General features: G+C 43.3%; 1 protein-coding gene and 1 pseudogene across 2 annotated transcripts in view; one reads left to right on the plus strand and one right to left on the minus strand.

Moving 5' to 3' along the window:
- CDH13 (cadherin 13) overlaps positions 1-13827 on the plus strand; it is a 1164519-nt gene that overhangs the window by 1141835 nt on the left and 8857 nt on the right. For both annotated transcript variants that reach the window (XM_016930253.3, XM_016930251.3), the window contains 2 exons: positions 6046-6279; positions 9327-9545. In XM_016930253.3, the coding sequence (XP_016785742.2) occupies positions 6046-6279; positions 9327-9545 (453 nt within the window). The remainder of the gene's footprint in view (positions 1-6045; positions 6280-9326; positions 9546-13827) is intronic.
- On the minus strand, positions 3936-4051 carry LOC112205978 (U2 spliceosomal RNA; annotated as a pseudogene).

A 13827-nucleotide genomic window follows, 5' to 3' on the forward strand; every position in this document is an offset into this window, starting at 1 on the left:
CTTCCCTGCCTGGCATGGTCTTGTAGCTGGAAGACGAGGCCTCAGCTCTGGGGTCTCATTTCTGTTTCACAAACCTCCATCAGCACAGACTGTCCCCATGTGGAGCCCAGCCCCCTGCTGTTATCTCTGAAAAAGATCTACTCAACTCTATAATCATTTTCGGCTACTGAGCTATTCGTCCTACAGAAATAGTAAATGCTATTTTACTGTGCATGGCCGGTGATACCAGCAAGCCTAGGACATTGGTCCCAGCCCCCATCCTGCCTATTGTCCTACTACAGGGACAACTATGACTATGCTAGCTGGAACTGATGATTCCTTGGGTACCCAGCCTGACTATGACACAGGCTGTCATAGTCATTTCCAGCAAGCAAAATAGGAACAGGAAGCTAAGAATCTCAAATACATTTAGAATGACCTAGTCAAATGCCATTTCTTTTTTTTTTTTTCTTTGAGACAGAGTCTTGCTCTGCTGCCCAGGCTGGAGTGCAGTGGTGCAGTCTCAGCTCACTGCAACCTCTGCCTCTTGGGTTCAAGTGATTCTCCTGCCTCAGCCTCCAGAGTAGCTGGGATTACAGGCATGTGCCATCATGCCCAGCTAATTTTTTGTATTTTTAGTAGAGACAGGGTTTCGCCATGTTGGCCAGGCCAGTCTCAAACTCCTGACCTCAAGTGATCTGCCCACTTCAGCCTCCCAGAGTGCTAGGATTACAGACGTGAGCCACCACACCCGGCCTAGCATTTATTTGTGGAAAAAAAAAAAATCCACTTATATGGGTTCCCCAGAGTCGTCAGATTCATAGAAACAAGGAGTGGAATGGTGGCTGCCAGGGGCCAGGGGAAGGGGAATGGGGAGTTGGTGTTTAATGGGTCAGAGTTTCAGTTTTGCATGGTGAGAAAGTTCTGGAGATGAATGGTGGTGATGTTCCCACAACAATTTGAATGTACTTAACACCACTGAACTGTACACTTCAAAGTGGTTAAAAATTGTCAATTTTATGTTATGTATATTTCACCACAATTAAAAGAACAGCTCATAAGAAGGAAGCTGTAAATAATAATAATAATAACCTGGAATTATGGTTTAGGGATTATAGCTTGCTTTCATGGTTAAAATGAGAGCCTGTAAGACTCAAGCTATGTAATAAAAATTCTGGTGGAGAAAGTATAGGTTAATGCTTGCTTTAGAGAAGGAGGCCTGACACTCACGGTGTCCATTTGAGCCTGTCCTAAATCTCTCTGGACCTCAGCCTCACCATACCTACAATGAATTGGTCTCAGATCTTCTGCTATGAACTTGCACCAAGCCTGGGCTTGCAATCTGCGTGTCTGTGGACTCTTCAGGTATATTTCTGAATGCAGGTGCGTTTCTCTGGAGGCAGGGGCCATGACCTTCAGCAGATTCCCAATTGGAAACTCACCTCCCAACCACGTTGAAGACCTGAAAGCTGGAATGGTTCATCTGTCAGCAGTCCTTACAGCTCCTAACATTATAAAGACAGAAGCCCCTACAAACTCAGCCAGACCCCCACATGTTTAGAAGTTAGACTTCTCTGATCCTTAAAATGGCTACCATGAGAACATGGCCCCTGGGCTTCCTCCAGAAGGGAGCTGCAAAGAGGGAGTCCCATTCTAGCTCCATTTCTGGGTGTTTTGCTCAAATTGACCTGTTTTCCCTATTGAAAGAGAAAATTCCGGCCAGGAGTGGTGGCTTATGAGCCAAGATCGTGCCACTGCACTGCAGCCTGGGAGACAGAGCGAGACGCTCTGTCTCAAAAATAAAAAAAAAAGAAAAAAGAAAGAAGGAAAAGAAAAGAAAGAGAAAATTCATAAAGGAGGGACCCCGTCTTCACTGTGCCTTGGTTTTGATTCTTGGTTATGAGTGGTTCCATGGTGGTGGAGGCTGCTGATGGAAAGAGGAACAGAGGGGTGAGGGATTTTTGCTGAAAATCTAGAGAATACTTAGAAGCCCCTATATTTCCTGGGCCCCAGAAATGATTGGAGCCAAATGGGTTTGTGAGGAATTTTGAAATTTTGAATTTCACCTGAATTTTGGATGTGATTTTTCTCTATCCCGTGCATAGAAACTGAGAGAGGCTCTTTCCCTCAGGATTTTGTGAATCTTGTCTTTAACTCATCGCCCAAAGTAACAAACTCATCTTACTAACTTCAGAAAAACACATCACCAGCCTGGCCTGGGAATAACACATAGGAAATTGAAGACAGTAGTATAATTAAGTTCACAAAAGGCCAATTCTTATGGCCGTATTTCAAATGCTCATAACGCCTTCTCATCCATTCTACCAAATGACTTGTCTTCATAATATATTCAGAGTGAAAAAACATAATGGATTCTTCTGAGATATTCAATTAGTTCAATAAAAAGAGAAAAATAATTTTTCAATAAAGAAATTTAACTAAATGACTAAAACTGACAGTGAAAAACCAACTTCAAAGTAATTATGCATTTCTTTTGAGTTTGCGCTCTAACGAAAGTTGATGATATGCCACCATTAGAAATAGCCATCCTTCAAATGATTAATTGCATTTGTGTTGCTATTTTAGCAGACATTTATTTGAATGTTTACTCTGTAGCTGTCTTTGGGTGTTGATATATTTAAATTTCCACCAGCCCCGCTAAAGAGTATCGGCTCGCACTTCTTCATGACTCACTGCTCAGCTTCCTTTAAGCTGGTTTTTTCCCCGTTAACAGAAACCTCTTCCAAAAGTGTCACCAGTAACATTCTCCTTGCAAAATCCGGTTACTTCTCTTTACTTCTTATCCTCGTAGGGGTCATGACGCATTTAATTATGGGTCATTGACTCCTCTTCCAATTCTCTCCTGCAAAACTAGCATCTGCTCTTTAAACTTTGGGGTCTCTCAGGATTCCGTATTCCACCCCTCTGGCATTCTGAACTTTCACCTTGGGTAACGACTTTGTTAGAGAAGTTTCAAAGCCATCTATGTGTTGATGACTTCCCAACCCCTAACTCAGCCTGGGCACTTCCGCCAAGCTGCACACATCTGCACAGGTGCATTGAATTCAAGGGGTTGTTAGCACAATCAAGGCTGAACTGCTGGTCTTCCCACTTCCCACTGCACTCTGCTCTTCGGGCAGCCTCGTCTGAGTGCTTGATCACCAAGAAAAGACACGGCTTTCCTGCTCGAGCTGCACACATCATGCCTCTCTTCATCCATGGCTGGTCCGCCTGCCTGCGGGGTCTCACATTTCCTATCAATCCAATCGTGTGCTTTCTGAAAATAAGTCAGATCAGATTGTTCCTGGATCACTGCCTTTCCTGAAAGCCTCTGGTGGCCTCGTGCACTCTGTAGAATTGGTACAGGCCCCTTGTGATGCTACTCAAGGCCCTCCAGGAGCCCATGCCATCCTCAGTGCCCTCAGCTCTGGAGGAGCAGCTCCACCACGGCACCCCATGACTTTGCATGTAGAGCCACATGGGGAGGGTGTGACCTGCAGCTGCGCTGAGTCTTGGCAGAACACCCTGCGGTCCCCCAGCCAGTTTCTCATTGCCTTCCGGGTTCTGTGAGGTGCAGAGGCTTTCTGCCTGCCCCTCTCAGGACACAGCTGCTGCTGTAAAACTGCTGAGAAGCAGCTTGGGGTTGGCTCTACTGCAACATCCCTTCTTTCTGTTGCAGTTGTCCAGTCCCTTTTATTCTGCCATGACCTGCGCCAAGGCCATCATGCCCACGCCTGCTTCTACTGTCTAAGTAATAAGCTGTCTTTTTCTAAAGAGGTCTCCTTGCTTCTTTGCTAGGACTTGCCTGCGTCCTGTATGCCAACTTCAAATACTCACTACCCTTCTAACCCCCGTGTAACCTGATAGTCTAACTGCAAACTTAATATGCGTTTCAAAACATAAATATAGTACAAGATAAAATAAAATTATACTTGGAAATCTGGCTAAGTGAAAATAAGGATTAGAAAAATAAAAGAAAGCCATAGGTTAGATTAGTACTGTATAGTATTAGTTTATTAAACTGATAAGAACAGATCTGCACTTCATCTTAGCCAAGAGGCCAAGAAACGATTGTACTACTGTATAAAATTACGGTGCTGTAATTTTAGAGGTGCTTCAAATTCTTTTGGGAATAAGGCAAATCTGTATACTTAAAATGTGTGACCTATGAATTTGGCTCTAACCTTTCTTGCAGAAAATTAGAAACTACTAACAAATGGTTTGTCCCAAGAGCAAACCTCTAATGCACAAATGATTAAAGATGAATTCAGAGAAAAATAAAGGCAAGCTGAGTTTTATTAACATTAAACACCCTTTCTTTAAGTGAAATACATTATTAGGGCTGGGCACAATGGCTCATGCCTGTAATCCCAGCACGTTGGGAGGCCGAGGCGGGTGGATCACTTGAAGTCAGGCGTTTGAGACCAGACTGACCAACGTGGTGAAATCCCGTCTCTACTAAAAATACAAAAATTAGCTGGACATTGTGGTGCACACCTGTAATCCCAGCTACTTGGGTGGCTGAGGCATGAGAATCACTTGAACCCAGGAGGCAGAGGTTGCAGTAAGCTGAGACCACACCACTGCACTCCAGCCTGGGTGACAGAGCGAGACTCTGTCTCACAAAAAAAAAAAAAACAAACAAACAAAAAGAAAGACATTATTAGATTGGTGATTATGAGGGCCATTATCTTAAAATAGTATTTCCTAAAATGAAAAACATTTCAGGAAGTAGCTGAAATATCAGGAAAAAACAAGGCTTTAAAAATAAGGCCCAAAGATTATATGATGATTGCTTCTATGCCCCTGTAGCCAGCTAGTGATCTCATTTCTCATCACCAACCCAGCTTCCTAAATCTGTCCTGTCCAGCAGGGTCAGCCATCCCAGTCCCCAGTGGCACCATCGGCCATCTGAGACTCTTTTTCACCCCCAGAAGAAAATGTCTTGGATTTAATCTTTCCCACTTTAGTCAACTCCTCAGTTAGAGTAGAGATACAGCAGTGAAACCATGGCCATCTCTCACGGAGACTCCGTCCTCCCCCTGCCACCAACATGTGTGAATACCTGGCTACTTATGTAAAAGATTTAATTTGATAAGTGAGGAAAAGTCATATTTATCTCCATTCTTTGAATAGATTTCAGTGTGTGAGAATGACTTTTTAGTGTGTGTCAGAAGCTTAGTATTCTAAGGGTAAAGTAGTAAGCCTAAAGAACTTCAATCAGAAGTCTTAAGGCCGGGTGCGGTGGCTCATGCCTGTATTCCCAGCACTTTGGGAGGCCTAGGCAGGCGGATCACGAGGTCAGGAGTTTGAGACCAGCCTGGCCAACATAGCGAAACCCCATCTCTACTAAAACTACAAAAAAATTAGCCGGGCATGATGGCGGGCGCCTGTAGTCCCAGCTACTTGGGAGGCTGAGGCAGGGGAATCGCTTGAACCCGGGAGGCGGAGGTTGCAGTGAGTTGAGATTGCGCCATTGCACTCCAGCCCGGGCGACAGGGCGAGACTCCATCTCAAAAAAAAAAAAAAAAAAAAAAGTCTTATATATGATAAAGGGCTTTGTAAACCACTAAACTTTATACCAAAAAAATCTATTATTGTTAGTCTTGTTTGCAACTATTAATAACAACTGAGAAATGGGCTGCGCATGGTGGCTCACGCCTGTGATCACAACACTTTTGGTGTCTGAGGCAGGATGATTGCTTGAGGCCAGGAGTTTGAAATCAGCCTAGGTAACATAGTGAGACTCCGTCTCCACAAAAAATACAAAAATTATCCTCTTAGATGCAAATGCTAAAAAAATAAAGTTAGCCAGGTGTGGTGGCGTGCACCTGTGGTCCCAGCTACTTGGGATACTGAGGTGGCAGGATTGCTTGAGCCCAGGAGGTTGTGGCTGCAGTGAGCCATGATCGCACCACTGCATTCCAGTCTGGGCGATAGAGTGAGACCCTGTCTCAAAAAATAAAATAACTGCAAAATATACTAAGTTTACAATGCAAAAAGTACTATGGTAAATTGCTCTCGCATATACCAGTTGCATACCAACATCTTGCCTTTTTCCCACAGGCAACCCTCCCGCTACGGGCACTGGGACTTTGCTGATAACCCTGGAGGACGTGAATGACAATGCCCCCTTCATTTACCCCACAGTAGCTGAAGTCTGTGATGATGCCAAAAACCTCAGTGTAGTCATTTTGGGAGCATCAGATAAGGATCTTCATCCGAATACAGATCCTTTCAAATTTGAAATCCACAAACAAGCTGTTCCTGATAAAGTCTGGAAGATCTCCAAGATCAACAGTAAGTCTGGCTAAAGCATTTCTCCCTATTCTTCCAGCTTTCAGTTTAGTTTCTCTTTCCCAAAATGCTGTTTCTCTACTGTTCTCTCAAGTATTGTCATTTGGTTCATTTTAAGTTATTGGCATATTAGAAATACTGACAATTTTCCCACCAACAAACAAATGCAATTTATAAAAATATTGAATATCTGTTTCAAACACAGACATTTTCTCTTCTGCTTCCTCTCTGATATTTTCTATACTGTACACCCTCTGTTGTATATCCTAACCTGTCTGCTACATACACTATTTAGTATAACTCCAATATTCTATCTTTAAAATTTTCATATATTTAGGGGGCACAACTGCAGGTTTTTACATACATACATTGCATAGTGGTGAAATCTAGGCTTTTACTATCCCCATCACCCAATAATGAACTTTCTGTTAACTAATCTGTAGTTTCTGCCATCCCAGAGTTCCCAGCCACAAGACTGTGATTCTTTGTTCTTCCTCTTTCTCTTCCTTTTTTCTTGTAATTAAACTCCACAGATTCTTTGTTTGTAACTAGCTTACAAAGAATATTGGCCAAACTGCTCAGTCTCAGACCTTCAAAAGATAGGAGTCTCTGCTTCTCCCCAGCTATCTCTTGGCTCAGCTGTCTTTCCAATCTCAGAGACAGAGAACTGTGTTAACATTAACTTTCACCAGTTAATGGAGAGACTTTTCGTGGTGTACCTGCTGTCATAAAAGACTAAAGGAAAGAGAAGCGCTAGGATAAGAATCTTTATAGTCTTCAACCTCCAACCTTCCATAGTACGCTGCAGACCTCCTCAGACTTGACTTGGTCTAATGATGACCTTGGGTTTTTTTTCAAATCCTTGGCCACCATTGACTTTGATGTCTTCTTCCATGCATCTTCTTTCTCCTTTATAAAACTTGCAAGCAATGTCTCCTCCCACAAGTCCTTCCACATAGGCAGGTGGAATTCAAAACTTAACCCAACTTCTATCACTTGCCTTATTAAGACTGAAACACCAACATATTAATATGGAGCATCCCTATATCCACAATCTCACCCACTTTCTTCCCCAAATGTAAACTAACTACCAAGTTCACCTTGTCTTCCAACAAAGTAAAAGAAAAAAAGAAAAAGAAAGACATTAGACACTATGTCTTCAATAATATACTTATCCTGCTGTTGACCCCGTCAGGGTTCCCACTTCTTATATCAGTGGTAGAACTTTTGAGGGAGACAGAGAATTACCCATTTCGTTAGGTTTTGCAAATGTATTGTACAATTGTGCATAACATTTTCTATTTAAAAATCTCATATCTATTGTTATAGCCCTATCTCATATCTTATTTTATTAGCGCCTTTTGCTTGTTATTGATTCTATTTGCCTGTTTGTCTATTTTATTGCTTTTTAAATAATGAATTCTGTTATACTGATTATTTTTAATTAAAACAGACCTTCTCTTGTTTGAGGGGTTAGTGTTTTATTTGCTAGTTTTTATGGCTATAGCCTATTTGAATAATCATCTCCATTTCTTTCCAATCTGAACTTTCTCATTCAAGAGTTTCTTTTTTGCAGGGGTGCAGAGGGGGGTGAGCATCAGGATAAATAGCCAGTGCATGTGGGGCTTAATACCTAGGTGATGGGATGATTTGTGCAGCAAACCACCATGGCACATGTTTACCTATGTAACAAACCTGCACATCCTGCTCATGTACCCCGGAACTTAAATTTTAAAAAAAGAAAAAAAAAAGATTGTATCCTCTACTCAAGGAAGATGGGAAAATGCTGTTTGATTTAATCTGCCATCTCACTAGGTGACCATCACATTAGTCATTGCATCTCCTGTCACCTTCTGGTAATGATCATGCTTCATCTATTTTTATTTCCCTGTCATTACTCTCTTGTTTTTTCTCCTGGTTTTACCTAATAGATAAATGCCTTCTAAATGATTTTGTTGTCTCACAGTTTTTTTTCTGAATATTTAGCCCTGTTTATTCCCAGAAAGGGGCGCTTGAAAATACATATGACCCTAATCATCTGAGTGACTTTATCTCAAGGCTAAAGAATAGGCCAGCTGGTGCAGCCACTGCCAAGTGTCACCCAGGGGCCTGGGTGATGGTGGCTATTGCCACCGCACATGACATCAGGGAAGTGGAGAGGAAGCTTAAAGATCCAGTCTCTATGTTGTGGGTTCCCACCCAAATGTAGAGCTGTGGACAGAGGATTGATTTAAAAAAACAAAAACAAGGCTGGACTCAGTGGCTCACACCTGTAATCCCAGCATTTTGGGAGGCCGAGGCAGGCAGATCACCTGAGGTCAGGAGTTTGAGACCAGCATGGCCAATATGGTGAAACCCCATCACTACTAAAATACAAAAATTAGCTGGGCATGGTAGTGTGTGCCTGTAATCCCAGCTACTTGGGAGGCTGAGGCAGGAGAATTGTTTGAACCCAGGATGCGGAGGTTGCAATGAGCCGAGATTGCACCACTGCACTCCAGGCTGGGCAACAGAGTGAGACCCTGTCTCAAAAAAAAAAAAAAAAAAAAAACTAAAGACAAAAAATGTAGGCTATAGAACCCATCTCCATGATAATACATTAGGGTCCTGCCCACGTTGAGAGCAGGTGGATTTTCACCTTAGCTTTCTAGATGTGGAACGCAGTCTTTGTCAAGATGGCTTTTTCGTGTAATAAATTTGCAGGGAGGAGTTCTTGGTAATCAATCATCTTCATGAAAGGAGCTGTCCTTGAAATTGATTATAATCGTGCCGAGGCACAGAACTCTGGTGATGGAAATACTCTGTCTCTGTGCTGTTCATTACAGGAGCCAGCAGCCATGTGTGGCTTCTGGGCACTTGGAATGTGGCAGGTGCCACTGAGGATCTGAACTGGTATTTTCACTTGATGTTAATGAATTTAAATGTAAGCATTCGCACAATTATAAATGAAAATGCAATGCCTGTTTGGCGTGATTTTCATCACCAAAACCTCACTCTTTTATTGGAAAACGTCTCATCTGCTCTCACCAGAACCCTCCTTGCCTTTACAGATACACACGCCCTGGTAAGCCTTCTTCAAAATCTGAACAAAGCAAACTACAACCTGCCCATCATGGTGACAGATTCAGGGAAACCACCCATGACGAATATCACAGATCTCAGGGTACAAGTGTGCTCCTGCAGGAATTCCAAAGTGGACTGCAACGCGGCGGGGGCCCTGCGCTTCAGCCTGCCCTCAGTCTTGCTCCTCAGCCTCTTCAGCTTAGCTTGTAAGTTGACCTAACTCCAGTGCATGCACAAACAGGAAATTGTAACTTCACTGGGTTCGCGAAGCCAGCATTTTCCCATATACCTTTCCAAGAAGATGTTTCCCAGAAGCATCATTCATCTTTAGTGTATGTCTGTATGATAGAACATGTTATATGTAAAAGTGCTCCCACTGATGTTTAAAGGCATCTTAACAATCCCTGCCAGCCAGTCTGAGGGATTGCGCAAAGCTGTTCATTGCTAGCCTGCAAACTAGGTGGTAAGTAAAACTTCCTACAGCTGCCACTCAACTTGAGCTAATGAAAATGCACCCGGATTAGTTAACTAGTCTATCAGAGGCCTGTTTCTTTCTGCATTATGCAGAATAATCTTTTGCAAGGTTAAAACAGATATTATGAGACTTTCTGAGAATAGTCGTGAGAATTTATGGATGGAGGTTGGGCCGCAGGGAAAATGATAAATGCATAATTCACACTGTTTTTTCACTGGCTAGTAATAGTGACTATAATATAATGAAACATTATTTTCAACAAATGAATTATTACGCCAAGTAGTATAGATGTGAGGATAAAATTAATAAATACATGTCTCAGATATTCCTTATTTATGAAATACTAGTCCAATGTTAACTTTAGCCGTTATTCATATATAACTGTTACCATCCAAAAGCCTTTTGGGCCTTGCAATTTACCTTTTGAGAAGCTATCGGTGTAATTGTGAATTAGGAAGTTGGGAAATTGACAGAAAAAGAAAACAGAAGGTTTTTTATCCCAGTGACAGTGGTGAGCTGCCAGGAAATCACATAGTACAACATTGGACATTCATGTCTATAAAGCTCTGTGCAAGACCAGAGTCCTGTGAGTAGAAGGAAAAATGAAGGGCCAGGCACGGTGGCTCACACCTATAATCCCACCACTTTGGGAGGTCGAGGTGGGTGGATCATTTGAGATCAGGAGTTCAAGACCAGTCTGGCCAACATGGTGAAACCTTGTGTCTACTAAAAATACAAAAATTAGCCAGCCATGGTGGCACATGCCTGTAGTCCCAGCTACTCGGGAGGCTGAGGCAGCAGAATCACTTGAACCCGGGAGGCGGAGGTTGCAGTGAGCCAAGATCATGCCATTGAACTCCAACCTGGGCGACAGAGCAAGGCTCTGTCTCAAAAAAAAAAAAAAAAAAAAGGAAACAAGAAGCCATTATAGCATTTCACTGGCCCTTCAGACTGGGCATTTCTGAAAGTGAACATATCATCTTCCCCTCCTGACCTGCCCCCCTGCCTGACTTGTCTCTGATGACTGTACCACCACTATCATCATCACCATCATCTCCATGTCTCCTTCCTGGTCTTCCCACTGCAAAGCCCAACAGAGTCGAAGGGTCCAACACTTTCCATCCATCCCTGCCTCCACCCTCCTGTCTCAGGTACTAATGTCACTTAACCTCGATTATCTCACTGGCTTTCTAACTTTATCTTCTGCAAAGAGAGAGAGAAAATAGAAATCAAGAGGCCACCCCTCGGAGGCTTCTCCTGAGTCTTTTCTGTAAAGCAGAGACAATTTCAGATGAAGGGTTAGAGATGGGACTGGGGACTGAGAAGAAATTAGGAAGACTTGTCAAAGCACAGATAATTCGGCTGTACAGCAGTTGGGCTAAACGTTGAGCAGGGGTGGTCCAGAGGAGTTTGCATAATGTCTTAGTCCATTCGGGCTACTATAACAAAATACTATAAACTGGGTGGCTTATAAATAACAGAGATGTATTGCTCATGGTTCTGGAGGCTGAGAAGTCCAAGAACAAGATGCTGGCAGATTCATTGTCTAGTGAAAGCCCACATTCTGGTTCACATATGGCGCCTTCTCCCTGCATTTTCACATGATGGGAGAGGCAAGGCAGCTCTCTGGGGCATCTCATCCCATCCCATCCATGAGGACACTGACTTCCTGACCCACTAATTTCCCAAAGGCCCACCCTCCTAGTACCATCACCTTGGGGATCAGGTTTCAGCATATAAACTTTGGAGGGGCACAAACTTCAGAGCATAGCAGATACCATGAATTTATAGCAACACATTATGCTTGTTTGCCCCCTTGCTTTGCTGACAGATATCCTAGACCTAGATTTCTAGAGTGTAGGAATGTTCCCTTCGTGAGGGTATGCTGTATGGGGCCTGGTTTGCTGAGTCATCACTAGCAACCTGCAAGTCACTCTTGCATAGTATCAGCTGGGGAGATGGTGGTGGATCTCAAGTCTGGCTGCACAACAGAAGCACCTGGGGAACTTTTAAAAGTAGCTACCCATACCTGAGTCCTACCCTATGGCTGGAAGGGCAGCTTAGACATTTGTCCATTTTAAAGCCTCACCAGGTGGTCCGAAGACACTGGGAAATCAGGACCGTCCTGGTGAGTGACTCCAACGTTTAGGTACAGGCTCCTGGACATTCTAACAGTGTCCTCCAATCTTGTCCCCACCCTAAACACATGCTGGTTCCTTCGGTTCACAACTCAATAGGAAACAGGTGGAGGAGAGTGAATTTAAGAATACAAGTGTGAAGATGTTTGCTACTGATGGTGCCAGAAAACCTGGCACCATCCCTCCTCCGGAGAGGAGGGTACAGTGAGATGACAGAACACATCCAGTATGAGAATTTCCATAGCACCAACTTTCCAGAAAGTGTTTCAGAAGCTTACAGAATTAAAATGTGAACCAGACAGGAAGTTAAACTTGACAAGGAAGAGAAACCAACTAGGAAGAGTTGGGGATGGAGTTAACTGACACTAAATTTGGCCTGAGCTTCTCATTGGCTTGCCGTACACAATTGCCACTGTGTGATAAGAACAACATGTTAATTGCAGTGGTAGTTCCTAAATGCTGTTGCACATCAGAGCCACTTAGGAAACATTTTCAAAATACGAATTCCTGGGCTCAGTGCCCTAGAAACTTTCATTTGTGCTCTGGATTACGACTTGAGGTTGAGGAATAGGGCGTTGGGGAATGGTAATGAATGGACGCATGGACAGACAGATGGATAAATGAAAGGAAACATATTTCTCCCTCTTTTCTTTTGTTCTTTTTTTCTTCCTTCCTTTGTCTTTCTTTTCTTTTTTTCCTTTATTTGTTTACTTATTTATATATTTTTTTGAGACAGAGTCTCACTCTGTCGCCCAGGCTGAAGTACAGTGGCGTCATCTCAGCTTACTGCAACCTCCATCTCCCGGGTTCAAGTGATTCTCCTGCCTCAGCCTCCCAGGTAGCTAGGATTACAGGCATGCACCACCATGCTCGGCTAATTTTTGTATTTTTAGTAGAGACGAGGTTTCACCATGTTGTCCAGGCTAGTCTCAAACCCCTGACCTCAGGTAATCTGCCTGCCTCGGCCTCCCAAAGTGCTAGGATTACAGGTGTGAGCCACCACACCCGGCCCCTTCCTTTCTCTTTCTTCAGAAAGTAAAATATTACAGGCAAAGGTAAAATTGCCTATGTTTCTCTGCCCAATTTTATTTTCTGTTCTCTCTCCTCAGAAACAATAGCTACCATGAATTAGCTATTCATGTGTGTGCCCAGATGTTTTATCCTTTTACTACACACAAACTCACACATACACACGCTCACACACATTCACACGACACATACAGTTCTATTTTGTGCAGTTTGTAAAACCTCCTGTAATTCATATTATATTGGGCATACCATTCTGCGACTTACTTTTCTTCCTACCTGTGTTACATTCACAAGGTCCATCCACGTTGCTCTAATTCAGCATTCAGCAAACTTTTTCTGTAAAGGGCCAGATGGCTTTGTGGGCCATATTAGTCTCTGTCACATATTCATCTTTATTGTTTTTTTGTTTGTTTGTTTCTGTCTTTTGTACCACCCTTTAAAAACGTGAAAACCCTTCTTTGCCTGGGAGCTATCCAAACACGGACTTGAGGTTAGAGTCAGCCCACAGCCTTCCTTGGCTGAACCCCGCTCTGCTCCATTTATTCCTCCTGCTGGAGGATCCTGTCATTTGAATACGGTGCAGTGGATTCCCTTATCAGCAGACACATTCGAATCATTTCCTATGACCAACGCTACTACAGTAAGAGATCTACATTTCCCACCAGCTTCTGGAGTGAGCACTAGACAGACCACAAGCCCAGCACTGCCCAAAGACCAGCACTCAGAAGCCACTGCTCTACAAGCAATGCTTGCAGCCAGGTGCGGTGGCTCACCCCTGTAATCCCAGCACTTTGGGAGGCCAAGGCAGGCAGATCACTTGAGGTCAGGAGTTCAAGACCAGCCTGG

Source organism: Pan troglodytes, chromosome 18 (assembly GCF_028858775.2).
Source record: "Pan troglodytes isolate AG18354 chromosome 18, NHGRI_mPanTro3-v2.0_pri, whole genome shotgun sequence".
Lineage (NCBI taxonomy): Eukaryota > Metazoa > Chordata > Mammalia > Primates > Hominidae > Pan > Pan troglodytes.